Raw genomic sequence first — 14,026 nt, 5'->3', positions numbered from 1 at the left:
GGGCTTGTTCAGAAGGATGTATTTTCTCAACTTCCTTAAGAAAGTAGACATATAACATAATTAATGACATTTGGATTAATTTCATTTTTCTTGAACAATGACACATAGAAGAGGTACTGGAAGTTATTTAGATATTTTGGAATGCTGAGGAGTGGTTATACTTATCTCCTAACCTTACAGTTTGAATCTTCAATTTTACTTTTTTCTTTACAGATTGCAGCATCATATGGGAATGCTGTTTGCATTTTTGAACCACTTGGTATAAATTCTCATAAAAGAAATAGTGTAAGTATGTATTTCATGATTGTAACTTGGTTTAGGCTCTTAGAAGAGGCAAAAGTCTGTCTGCCAGTTATTAAGTTACATTGGCACACAAGACTAAAGGATAAACATTTTCCACCATCCATAATAAAATTGGATGTGTAGAGTCTTCCACAGCATGAATCAAACTGGGATCTGCACATCTGCTAAGTTCATAATAGTATCTTGTTCTTGAATCGCATACTAGCATGACACAGTGACACGTTTGTGATTCTATAGCTTGAAGAGATCATCAAATATGTGGTACAGAAATATGACTTAGACTTGCATATATGTACCCAGGCTTGTATTAACTGCACAGCCATAGCTGAGCCCTCAAGCATTAAGTATGTTCTTGGTATGGTAAATGCTCCATCCCTGGCAGTGTTCAAGGCCAGGTTGGACAGTCTTGGGTGACATGGTCTAGTGTGAGGTGTCCCTGCCCATGGCAGGGGGGCTGGAACTGGATGACCTTAAGGTCCTTTCCAACCCTAACTATTATGTGATTCTCAAGCAGGTTTCACAATCTTTGTTCTATTTATACTGACATCTTGTATACACTTATATGACCTAGCTAAAGTAATCTACATACATATTATATCTGTGACAGGTCCTGGTGTGATGCATAGAGTGTTTTAATTTTTATAAAACAATTAAAGAAATTATTAAAACTAAATTCAGCCAGCTGCCACGGGGTCCTGAATGTTTTTGCAACAGTTTCATAGGGAAAGAATGAAATACCAATACCTTTGTATTTTGCTGTTAATGTGAGAGTTAATCCTTTACTGTTTTTAAACCACAGCAACTAAAGTGTCAGTGGCTTAAAACTGGGCAGTTCTTCCTCAGTTCTATGACTTATAACCTGGCATGGGATCCTCAAGGTAATGTGAAGTTTATGAAGTATTTGTTCAACATTTGTAGTTAGGAAACTTTGTACACAAACTGTTGTTATTGTAGTAAAGTGAGAACATTAATATGGAAATCTTAGATTATCTGTTTTCAAGTAGGGTTTCATAAAATACAAGCTACATTTAACATTTGTGAAGATGCTGTGCCAAGTATTTGAATCTCTTATGCAGGATCTTAGTTTGGGAATCACAGTGTTATTAACTGACTTGAATTTCCATAGATAATCATGTAGGCATAATTTTTTCACAGTTAAAATCGGCAGTGTACATGGACACAGATTTTTATAAGATGTGTATTTGAGATATAATGTTGATTATTTAATATGATTTATCATTTGAAGTCACAAAAACCCACTGATGTTCTTTCTTAAAACATATAATAAATTCAAAGTGTTTTAATAAAAACAGTTGTGTAATATGATTGAATACCCTATCATATTTAAAACTGACTTTATAAAGTTGGGGTTTCAACCTGTTTCAAATAATTCTCAGCAAAACATGATGACAGGCTTAATCTCTCAATATACATGTATCATCTTGCCTTCACAGCTTTGCTATTACTCACTTTCAGGTAACAGGCTGCTGACAGCAACTGACTTTTTGCAGTTGTGGGCCCCTCCATCTAGTGACATTCTGGAAGAAGATGATGATGATCCTGAGAATCAGGTTAAAGATGATAAAGTTCTTCCAGTTCTAAATGACTGGAAATGTGTCTGGCAGTGCAAGTGAGTGAGATAATTTTTATTTTAAGACAAATTGCAGTGCCACCTCATTTATCAACTGTATCTTCTTTCCAAAACCATATTTTAAAACATCTTAAAATGCCATAAAAATCCAAATGATGTTAAGTTATTCCAAATAAAAATTCCTCACTTTTGCAAGTGACCTATCACCAGACAAGCTAGTTGAAGGCTTACCCAAACGGTAGCACTGGCAATGTATCAAAATTGTCGCTTTTTCCTTCGAAAGTAGTATTGAGATATTAGATAAGTCTGTAGAGAGGAGCAGTAGCAGGCAGATATGGTACACTGATAAAGATGAGACCTGCTTTTCGAATGTCAGCCAGAGGGTCCCAAAACTTTTTGCCCAGTTCTGTCTGAGATCCATGTTACGGAAGTGCTTCATGATCAGCCATTTCTATAAATATGCAAGCAGACTTGGGAAGCAGCTGCCTATATACCTGTTTTCTCTTCGCTTTTTATAAGCCATTTTAGCTTTTGTGCCCACAAAGCACTATATAGGCTACTTTCCTCTTTCAGGCAGCAGACCGTTAAGCTGTAGTCACAGACAAATAATATCACAAATTATCTAGATGATCTTCACTTTCATTTCTTCCTATGATTTGTCTTCACTGGTAGTAGAGGAGTAGGTGGGACAAATTCCACTTCTGTGATCTCATTGGAAGTAGCCTAGGCTTGCCATACTTAAAACAGTGTATTTTATGGGATGTTTTTCTGTAAAATTTTGAAAATGCTAATTATTTCATTTCATTGTAGAAAATACTTCTTATGATTCTGCCATTTCTAAAGTATGCTTAAAGCAACAACTATAAAATAGTAATACATTTAATTTACGTAAAGAACAGTAATATTCAATCAACTGATATATATGGAATAATACTGTGGAATAAATAGACTTTACTTACAACTTAAAACTTTACTCTTGTATTCTTTAGGACTGCAGTATCAGTACATTTGATGGCATGGTCTCCTGATGGTGAATACTTTGCAACAGCTGGCAAAGTAAGAACAAAAAAAGAATAATTGAATAAGTGATTCAACGTTTTTTATTTGTTTAAGAAAAGGATACCTTTTGAACTGATACTATGTACAGCTCAGTGCACAAATTAGGAAAGATTTTCTGTTTAGTGAATTCTGGGTTCAGTTATCGGTTCTTAACTTCCATTTCAGTTTGCAGTATTTTTTGTCGAATTGCTATTCAAGCTAAGTTTTCAATTAATAATTCTCATTATTGTCACCCTCTCATTTGAGTGATTCCCTTTGGTTTTCAAGTCTGGTTAGGTAAGCATTTATTGCTTGCACTTAATGTTGGTTGAACAATTAGATGAATTTTAAGAAGCTTTGTTTTCCTACACTTCCTAAAGAATCATAAGCTATGTTGTTTTATGACTAAACTCTTACTTTCAGCTCCTTAATAACTACTACTTATAGAATCATTGTGGTTAGAAAAAGATACAAAATTTGCTTCGTTCTGTATTTTCCATTAATATACTTTTATATAGCTAAATATTTGGCAAATTAGATGAGGCAGATGGTTCCAGAATTTTCTGTCTGTAGGACAGTTCTGTAATTTTCTGCCTGTCGGACATGTTGGCTGTTTCATGAGATACACAATCCTGATCATAATTCTCTAACAGGGCTGCCTGTCAGACGACTTCCTTCTTGCAGAGAATGTAGTTAGATAGTGTACTTTTTGATGCTTGTCAGGAAATACTATCTCATATCTACACTCTGAGGTCTGTCATTCATATTTTATTCTGTATCACCATTCCAGCAGCAAGTACTGATATTCAGAGATGTGGCATCCAGCTGTGTACAATTACGGTAGCCATATTAGCTCACATCAATATAGTCATACTCCAGTCTCACTTAGCACCATTAATAGTATTGCTGTTTCAGCATTTCACTTCTGTTTCAATTAATTACATCAGTGGTGCCCAACCATTTAAACCAGGAAGGTAGCATAGGCTGTGATGGTGGAGGGTAAGGTTGTGATATGCATCTGCTCCTCCACTCTGTGCCTGTACTCAGTAGGTACAGTGCTTTCCATGAAAGTCAGGCTCCCTGTGCATGGGAACCAACATGAGTTGTCTCAGTGGAGAAACTGACTGTGAATAAGCTTAATATTGTAGTGTTAGCAGCAGCCTATTTCTGGCTTCTGTCTTTGCAGGAAAATGGACATAGCATTTTAAGCATGCATATGTGCTAAGCAGAAAATGCACAGTGAACCAAGAGACTGGACTGCAAGAAAAAGTGCTTATAGGAGTGGAATATTGCCAGCAGAATATTTCTTCAGTCCTGTAGCTTATTCCAGGAGGACTATCAATGAAATAAGTGGTCTCAGAAATGGGTTGTCTGAAAAAGTGCAAATAGTAACAGAACAGCAGTTTCCTTATTATTTGGGACTATTTTTGTGATATCTTTAATTATAACTAGCTAACCCCATGGTTTTTTGTTGCTTTACCTAGAATGACTGCCTCTTAAAGGTTTGGTATCCTATGACTGGTTGGAAGTCATCTCTTCTGCCCCAGGAGAATGAAGAAAAAAAAAGCTCAGGGGTTGTTGACTTCGCATTTGTTTATTTGGCTCATCCTCGAGCAGTGACAGGATTTTCATGGCGTAATATTAGCAAGTACATGCCCAGGTTCGAAAGTTTTCTTTTTAAAAAAACCCAGGCAAGGCTTTGAACAAGTATTTTTTTAACACTTTGCTTAAAGTTTGGCCATCAAGAGCATGATTAGATTTTTCTGCTTATACTTGGAGGAAATAAAACATGAGCACCTTCCCATAAGCTTTTGTATTACCTAGTACAATAGTGATAGTCACGTTAACAGTTGAGATTTATTCTAAAATATAAACTTTAATGCCTTCTCAAGGTATGCCAGGAAGCATGAGTATAAAGCTTTATCTTCACCAATTGGTGCTTGATATTGGAAATAAAATACTTATTTAAATTATCTGCATTTAGTAAGCTAATTTGCATTGTATATACTGGTTATTAATTAGTTGTTCAATATTACTTTTAGGTATTTAGTAAAAATTATGCATTCTTCACATAGTCCAACAAGTCAGACAGTTTAGGCAGTTTGAAAACTGCAGTTTAATAATAACTGTTGCATTTATCAAATAATAATCATTCCATGTTCACATGCACTTTTGTCAACGATCAATATAGGTTTTGCCAAATCCAGTATGGGTTTACCAGCATGCCAGAAATCACTAATGATATAAAACCTTTAGTTAGTGGAGAGCCAGAAATTTGGATGAAACAAAACTTCTCTTCCTTGATTTCCGCTGTGTCCATATAGCTAATTTAATTGCATTGGGCAGTAACCTTGATATGTCTATTGTTAGGGGTTTGGTCTGTAACGTGTTACTCACATCTTGTCTTGATGGCATCTGTCGGCTTTGGTCAGAGACGTTGTTACCAGAAGATACTCTCCTTGGTGAGCAGATCTGTGAAACCAGCACTTCCAGCATTACCAGCACCGTTTCTCAATCTGGAAAGCAAAAGGACAGTATACAGCATGCACTAGAGGTACAAGAAAATACTTGTCACTTTTTTATTTCAAGATTCTTAAAACTGAAATGCTTAAAGGATGTATAACTCTATGAATGTGTATTATCTAGTTCTTACAAGGATAAAAATAGTCTGAATTACTACATATCAGTTTTTGAAGTTCGTTACTAAACAGTGAAGAAATCAGACTTTGCAACTCTGCACCCAAGCTCTATGTTCTTAAAACTCGATCTACTTTTTCTATAGCTAATAGTGATGAGACAATATTTAATATGGAATAGTGATAGTTTCATTCTGATTGGCTCTGAAAGTCTGTAATTATAGAAACAGAGGCAGTAAATAAAATCTTTTAATTTTTATTTATCTGATTTGATAACTGCATTTCCAAAAAGTGGTACTATAGGGCTCAAAATTTCAATGGCAGTCATATCAAGGCTATTAAATTTACAGTAAGAGAAAACCTATCAGTATAAAACCAAGAAAATAAAAAAACACCCCACTACTCATTTGTTGACCATCACAGTCTGATGAAGTTCTTCTTATATATCACGACTATCAACAAAGAGGGAAAGTGGAACCAAATATGTTTTGTGCTGTTCAGTCAGTTGTGCTCTCAGCAATTTTCTATTCACAAAAATAATTCATTATAAAAATGACATTGGAAAGGTTACTGCTTTTAGATTGCCATAATCTTGTTTATGAAAGTTACACAAAATAGTGTGTATTTTTGTGTCGTCGTGTTAGCAGATATTAACAAAACTTTCAGAAGACTGTTGGAAGAGCTTTGCCTTTAGCTAGAATTGATCTATACGTTATTAATCTCTGCTGAAATATATTTTAAGTAATCCTTTTCAAATTAATCTTCACATCTTACGTAGAAAGAAGTTTAAAAGCTTTAGGCTTTACAAAGTGTGAATTTTTACCTTAAAGTTTGATTTTATTTTTTTTATAAATATACCAGACAATTCATGAGTTGAAAAATATAAGAAAAGGACAAAGGAGGTCGTCAGTTCTTGTTACCCATACAGATGCATTGCCAGATCAACAGGGTACTCATGAAGTTCAGCGTCACATTTCACATCATGCAAATGCACTTGGTCACTTCCACATAGCAGCAAGCATCAACCCTAATACAGGTGAAATATTACAAGTATTTATTAAACTGTAATAATATATTTACACAAAATGGACAAAAAAAAGGTGGGGGGGGGGTAGAGAGGGGACAGAGATGCACATTGTTTGCTTTACCTAATTGAATACAGAGAATTTGTAGGAAGACTTATTTCACAAGCCTGTTATTTCTCATAGAGTTTTGTAAGATAAATGAGGTTGAATTTATTCTGAATACCTTCAGAACTGCTAAAAGCCAATTGAATTCATCTTTGTTAGAAAACAAAAGAAACCCAAATTGCATGTCTGCTTGGTGTTAGATTGTTGGGTTTTGGGAGTTAGTGGTATATGATGAATAGAGTATTTGTGTCCTACAGAATTGATAATGAATTAAAAAAGTCTGTACCAGACTTTTTGGCAGGAAACCAGATGCTTTTTATAGAATAATGCAGAATATTATAAACAAGTGAAAAACTAAAGATCAATCATGTTCGTTACAAAAAATCTGTATGTGAAATGACAATGCTGCAACATGTAAAATTGCACAATTAGAACTGTTGAGTATCATTTACCATTCACATAAGTATTAACTTTCATGTAAATTTAGTGACTTCAAAATATCTTAAGAATTTTTTTTAATTTCAGTTTCATGTAAAACCTTGATCTGTATCCTACCTTTTCTGATCCTACAGGCACAAATTATTAATGATTTTTAGGTTCTACCTAAAATAACTTAAATGTCTTAAGAAATCTGTGTGTATATATTGTATATATATATTTTTAAGGTGAGCAGTTTAATATATAGCTGTTTTTATTTATTTTAAAATATCCACAGATATCCCATCAGTCTTGGCTGGAACAGCTTTTAATATAGATGAAGGAAATGGAGGCTTCGTTGTTCACTGGTTGAATAATAAAGAGTTTAATTTTACATCCTCTATTGAAGTTTTTATGCAGCATCTAAGAAAAATTTCTGAACAACTAGTAGAACAAGATTTTGATGTTGAGGCTGAAGAGGAAGAAGAAATGGAAGAAAAAGAGAAAGGTTTACATATGAAATTAGATCATGGTCAGTAATACTGAGATATGTAGCACAAGAATTATTTTGAAGTGCAATAATGCGATAATTAATGCATTTATTTACCATGAGAATGAAAGTGCTAACATCACTAACCTGAAATAGACATTTACTGCTGAAATTTTGACTGCTGTAATTGTAGGCATAAAAAATGCAGTGAGGTAGTCTGTTGGAATGCAATAGTGACATACAGAATGAAAAAGAAAGGTAGCTTTGGTCTTTCATTTCCCTTTTGAATATATTCCACTGAGCTATGAAATCATGATTAAGACCTGCTCTCTATTTACCTTACCTGTCTGATTGTCAGTAATGACAAACCAATTTATGGCAGGCCTTAAGTAGAGTTGGACATAGCTCCATTTTAATGCAACTGCAGTGTTTCCAGTACTGCTAAGATTCACATCTTAAGCTTTAGCCCATGTGATGATGCCAAATGTAGCTGTTCACAAAGCAACAGAGAGACTATTTTGAAATTAATGGTGAAAAAGTGTCCTGCCAGAAATACCTTACATTGCTGTAGGAGGGTCACTTGGTCAGTAAGCATGTGTAAAAATCTAAATCTGTTTACAGAAACCAGGAAGACCATTAGTGACAGTAAACTAATGATGTATTTTGTTATAAGTTTCAAGGTTCTTGAAATATAGATTACCAGTGCAGTAGTTAAGTGTATGATAATTCTTATTGAACATGCAATACATACTACTTTGTCAATGATCACTGTGATCAATGATATTTCATTGTTACCTTCTAAATACAAACAACCACCGACATTAGTTTGAAAAGAGCATTCATATAAAATATGTGGATTTATATAACTGAACAGAGTAATTTTAGGCAGGGTATTACTGTTAAGTATCTGAATTTGGATTATTACATGTATTATTACTTGTACTGAATAGTTATAAGCCATAGTCAAGGGCCAGACCCTCACATTTTTCAACAAAGATGTTTCTACCCACAATGCACATGAATGTTCTTATCAGACAAGAAATATTATGTTTTGAATAGAAACTGATGGGGAAATCTTTTTAATGTATTAAATGGCACATTTCTTTTCTGTTGCAGACTTGTCTATAGATAGAGAATCAGAGACAGGGACTGGTACAGGCTCTTCAGAACATGAAGATGGAGAAAGAGAGGGAAGCCCCAAAACATCTCTACTAACAGACCCATGTATGCCTCTTCCGACAGTTTTGTTAGATCAGAAAATTGAGTTGCTCGTAACTGAATGGAACAGAAATCCAGATATGCTTTTTACTATCCATCCCATTGATGGTACCTTTTTGGTGTGGCATGTGAAATACCTAGATGAATACACTCCAGGCATCTTTCAGCAAGTTCAGGTATTGTATATTTGAAAATGTTTTATTATTTATGATCTTAATCAACAATCATTATGTCCTTTCTTTTATACCTGAACATCGGTATGAGCTTAAGTACTTCCTGTGAAACAGCTAATATTTATTTAGACTTAAGCTGTGGTGTTAAATTCTAATTGTTTTTTGTTGTTTTTTTTTTTTAGGTTTCATTTTCTTCTAGGATTCCTGTTGCATTTCCATCAGGAGATGCTAGCTCCCTTAGCAAAAATATTATGATGTATGCTTGCCCCATCTTTGTAAAAGATGATAGTAATGCTGTCTATCCGAAGACAATGGACTTTCCAGCTAAGACTCTAGCAAATAAAGGATCAAGCTTTGACCAGGATAGTGCAAATGTGAATATAATTTCTCCAAAAGTAATGATGGTTTCCAAACATATAGATGGCTCTCTAAATCAGTGGGCAGTTACTTTTGTTGATAAATCAGCTTTCACTTCTGTGCTAACGGTATCACATAAATTTAGGTACTGCGGTCACCGTTTTCATCTCAATGATCTAGCTTGCCATTCTGTTTTACCATTACTGCTAACATCTTCTCATCATAATGCTCTATTAACTCCCGAATCAGACAGTTCCTGGGACTCTGATAGGATAAACAGAAAAATGGATCCAATTAAACATGTGAAAGGTTCTTCCAGGAAGCAGCTTAAAAATGCAGCAACCTGTACATTCCATGACCCAAACGCAATATATAGTGAGCTGATTCTGTGGCGTGTAGACCCTATAGGACCTTTGTCATACACTGGAGGAGTATCTGAATTGGCTCGAATTAACTCTCTTCATACCTCCGCTTTCTCTAACGTAGCCTGGCTTCCAACACTTATTCCCAGCTATTGCCTTGGTGAGTATACTTATATTAACTTTTCATCAATTTCCCTGTATTATGCAAATTAAGTATTTTTATTTCATTTGAGGTTAAACAACTTCAAAACATTTCATCTGATCTGAGTGTGCCTGTAGTTACTGTGAATCAACTGACATTCAGTAACTTCTTTGTGCGAGTAAGTAATCGTTGCTCTCACAAAGAATAAGATGATCTCTTTCCTCAGTGCTTTAGCCAGCTTCACCAAGTGTTCTCTGCACTCCCATCACATTAATAATGTAGATGTTCTGACAACTTTGGTATCTGGTTTGGTGGTCACATAGAGCTGCAGGAGGCTATGGGTCAAGCAGAACTAGTACTTGGCCCACTTGAACATCTGATTAGTTGGGAAAGGCTTTCAGACAAAATTTACGTTTTGATATAATTTTGATAAAAAATATCAAAATCTTTTGACATGCTGGCTAAAAACTGCTTAGAAGATCCTGAAACAGTACCCACATTCTTCAGGCTGCCAGTGTTTTACAAAAGCCCCATTAGAACAGAGTACTTCTAAAGAAACAAGCTACATGAACTTTAGAGAACTGCAACTACTTTTTCAGAGGTCAGGCAGTACATCATCTGATGTCTAATGCCCTAGGATGACTCTCCAGGTTTTGTATTTTAGGGCTTTCTACTGCAGTTAGCAAAATAGTTTCCAGTACTGGTAAGACCAAATAGTCTCTAAAACTATGACTCTCCTCAGTCACTTAAATAATTATTTTTGAATGGTCACAAGGATGCTGTTGTAGGAAGTTATCATCTTTGCATACAGTACTAAAAATGTCATTTTTCCAATGAATGTAACATTGTTTTCTGTTAATAATGCCAAGTTATTTTATTATGTTAAGGCCAGTCTGATCTTTGCGATGATAAAATAGGTGTCAAAGATGTTGTACAACTTCAAAACTCCTAAATATACTTAAGTGTGTAAAATGTATTTTATTTAAAATAAAATTAATTATTTTCTCTGCTTACATAGTAATATTCTGTGCTGTCTAAATCTCACAGTCTTCTAAATGCAAACAATTACATGCTTCCCTTAAGGACTGGCAACATTCCTCCAGGTGTACTACATAATGTTTTTTCTATGTGTGAACCATTATTTGTAAATATGAGTTCTGCTTAGATTATTCAATTTTAATGAAGAATTTCAGCTACATAAATGAGCAGAAAATTAGTTATTTCAGAATTCAGATAATGGTGGTTTAATGCATATATTTGCTTAGGTTTTTTGCTTCGATACTTAATGGAAATTTATGTTAGAAATGGATTCAGATGCTGTGATGTGGAATGTAATAGATTACCCGATGCTATTTCACTGCCCCTTTTTTTTAACTATTAAGTTTTTGTGTTTTCTATTAGGTACATACTGCAATTCTGCTAGTGCTTGCTTTGTTGCATCTGATGGCAAAAACCTGAGACTCTACCAAGCTGTTGTAGATGCACGAAAACTTCTAGATGAACTATCTGACCCTGAATCATCTGTAAGTTTTCTGTAGCAATGGTTTGAAAGTATTAAAACTACTTAAGATCACTCCCCTCTTTAGTGGGGAATTTGTCTTCACATGGTCTGTATAACTTTTTGTCATTCTGTGTATAGGATCTTATGCCTTATACCTTACATGGTTTGCATCTCGGTCTAAACATCAGCAGTCAGAAATACAGCTATTACTACTAAAAGTGGCTGCACTGAAACAAAATTCCCCTGACAGGTTTCCCCAGCCTGTAGCAGGTGGGGAAAGGAAAAACAGGATTTCTTTCTTTGTTTTCTTAAAAGAGGGGAAGTCAGAGTAAGCAGGAAGGTGAGGACAGTAGAGCAGACTTAGATGTATCCACCGAAGTTACATTTGTACATGAGGAAGGGCAGAGATGGTGGGATAAGGGGGAATTGGCAGGTTATTGCCAAGGTAATATTTTTTCATCCCTCTTCAATATTTCTATAACTTTAAGCAAAGTAAAGCCTGATCTTTCACTGTTATAGTATAAAGAAGCACATCTTTCCTTTTTTCCATTATTTAGTTATTTTCTAAGCTATCCTGCAAGGTAGAGCCTGTCAGTATTCAGATCAGCCTGAGGAATCTGTTCCAAGAGCAGTAATTATGAACATTCGAGCAAAAATCAATAGAGCCTTCAGTTTATGTATAAGCTATACTGACTTTTTTTACATGTTGTGACAAAACCTTAAGCTTTAAATGGAAGTAAAGCAGTATATTTGACTTTCTCATGTCACAGATACCAAGTTATGTTATTAAACTATAAGTTTTAAATAAACACTCTCTAGTACCCATTAAAACTTATGGACTATCCCCATGAATAGGTACAGACACAGCAGTGCAAATGTCTTAAGAAATGCTTTTTAAGTGACGACAGTAAGAACTCTGTTACAGCTTATGCTAACAAGGAAAATTAAAGCATCAGTTTATTGTGACTGCAGTTTCCTTCTGTCTGAAGGAAAAATATACTAACTCCTAATTTTTTTTTTTTCTGTTTCAGAAACTTATTGGGGAAGTGTTTAATATTGTGAGTCAACAATCTACTGCTCAACCAGGATGCATTATTGAGCTTGATGCAATAACTAACAAAGTAAGTAAATTGTTAAGTCTTTAAGGGTTTCACATAAAGGTGTTTAGTAGCTGACTGTTAATTAACCTAATTAGCTCTAATACAGCTATCCATTTTGAACAATGAGGGGGCGGCAGCATTATATTTTGTTCTTGCTCACAGTTATTTTGACCAGGCATGTTCCAGTGCTGTTTTGTGTTAGGAAGCAGCCTCTCAAAACAGTGTTCTACCATTTCTTAATTAGGTATCTGGATGTTTTTGACACATACAAAGAAGTAGTTCTGTATTTGGCAATAAATTTCCATGCTTTTAAGTATTAATCACATGTGATCTTCAATCTTAAGTTCAAATTTACAAAATACTTGTCTAGAATTTTTTTAGATGAGTACAGAAAATACTCTTTCCATTTTACTCTGGAAAAACAGGGTGTTTTGCAGCATGAAAATTTAGCCATCTCTGTCTTTGGGGACATATTCTTCCTTGCCTGCAGAAAAGAATTTCACTGCCAGCAGCCTCGTTTGTAGAGAGGTGGAGGTACTGCAAGGAAATCTGTTGCTGTCAGGAAGGACAGCTGTTGAGATATACAAGAGAAGGAAAATCTGAAAATCATTCCCTTTTTTTAGTTTTCCTAAGCAGTTCACTGCAGACATGTCTTCCCACTGAAAAGGAATAAAGTCTAACAGTTTTTCCCCCTGTCATTTATTCAACACCTAAAGCAATACAAACCGATCAGGGACTAATGCATCTGTCAATAACTGCAGCAAAAATGTTATTACAGAATGTGTCTAGCAGAGTAGATCTCAGTGAAATAATTTGCATATACAAACAATAGGTTCTAGAATATGCTGTTCTTAATATAAAAGGAAAACATTCAGGTTTTCGGATGCATTAAGAGAACTTTTATCATTATAAAAGAAAGTGATCCTCATCGGTAGCTAGATTGCAGGAAAGAAATAATTGCATTAGTACTAAATGTTGCCTAATTTTTCTGGAAGTGTAACTATTGCTTATTATTTCAGTGTGGCTCAAACACACAATTGCTTCATGTCTTTCAAGAAGACTTCATTTTGGGATACAAACCACATAAGGAAGATGTGGAAGGGAAGGAAACTGAGATTTTTTTCCAGCCATCACAAGGTACAGAATAAAACTAGCTAATATGAATGAAGTGTAGGTACCAGAAATGTTTTTTAAGATACAGAAGTAGCCAGCATCTGTTAGTTTCCTTTTTATGAGAATCTGTAGAATCTACTAAAATGGCTGTTTTATGTTGCTCGTATGAGTTGTAGTTTACATGGTAAATGTAATAAACAAAGGCGTTCTAATTTGCTTAGAGTGAAACAACCTATATGACAAAGTCCATTTTTCAAAATGCTTTATGTTGTATATGTAAATGTGTACAAAATAGAGCAGAAGTATATTTTCTGCATCAATATGTAGTTCCAGGTGATAAGGTGAACATATTTGACTTCCAGGCTAATACAATAAAAAGTAACTTGGGGATTTGGTAGTAGACTTAAAATTTTAAAAGGAAGAAAGCATGAAGGTAGAAGAGTCTTTCCAATATA

At 34.7% G+C, this 14,026-nt stretch overlaps 1 protein-coding gene across 5 annotated transcripts in view; it reads left to right on the top strand.

The window, feature by feature from the left end:
- The window catches only part of DMXL2 (Dmx like 2), a 54,138-nt gene that overhangs the window by 10,643 nt on the left and 29,469 nt on the right, over positions 1-14,026 (top strand). For all 5 annotated transcript variants that reach the window (XM_034066003.1, XM_005145886.4, XM_034066002.1 and 2 more), the window contains exons 3-15: positions 214-285; positions 1,103-1,181; positions 1,780-1,933; positions 2,884-2,950; positions 4,417-4,592; positions 5,303-5,486; positions 6,430-6,604; positions 7,414-7,647; positions 8,722-8,999; positions 9,179-9,875; positions 11,259-11,380; positions 12,390-12,479; positions 13,478-13,595. In XM_034066003.1, the coding sequence (XP_033921894.1) occupies positions 214-285; positions 1,103-1,181; positions 1,780-1,933; positions 2,884-2,950; positions 4,417-4,592; positions 5,303-5,486; positions 6,430-6,604; positions 7,414-7,647; positions 8,722-8,999; positions 9,179-9,875; positions 11,259-11,380; positions 12,390-12,479; positions 13,478-13,595 (2,446 nt within the window). The remainder of the gene's footprint in view (positions 1-213; positions 286-1,102; positions 1,182-1,779; positions 1,934-2,883; positions 2,951-4,416; positions 4,593-5,302; positions 5,487-6,429; positions 6,605-7,413; positions 7,648-8,721; positions 9,000-9,178; positions 9,876-11,258; positions 11,381-12,389; positions 12,480-13,477; positions 13,596-14,026) is intronic.

This window comes from Melopsittacus undulatus, chromosome 9 (genome assembly GCF_012275295.1).
Source record: "Melopsittacus undulatus isolate bMelUnd1 chromosome 9, bMelUnd1.mat.Z, whole genome shotgun sequence".
NCBI classification, from domain to species: Eukaryota; Metazoa; Chordata; class Aves; order Psittaciformes; family Psittaculidae; genus Melopsittacus; species Melopsittacus undulatus.
Note: the sequence above shows the minus strand (reverse complement) of the source record. Positions and strands in the feature narration are given on the sequence as shown.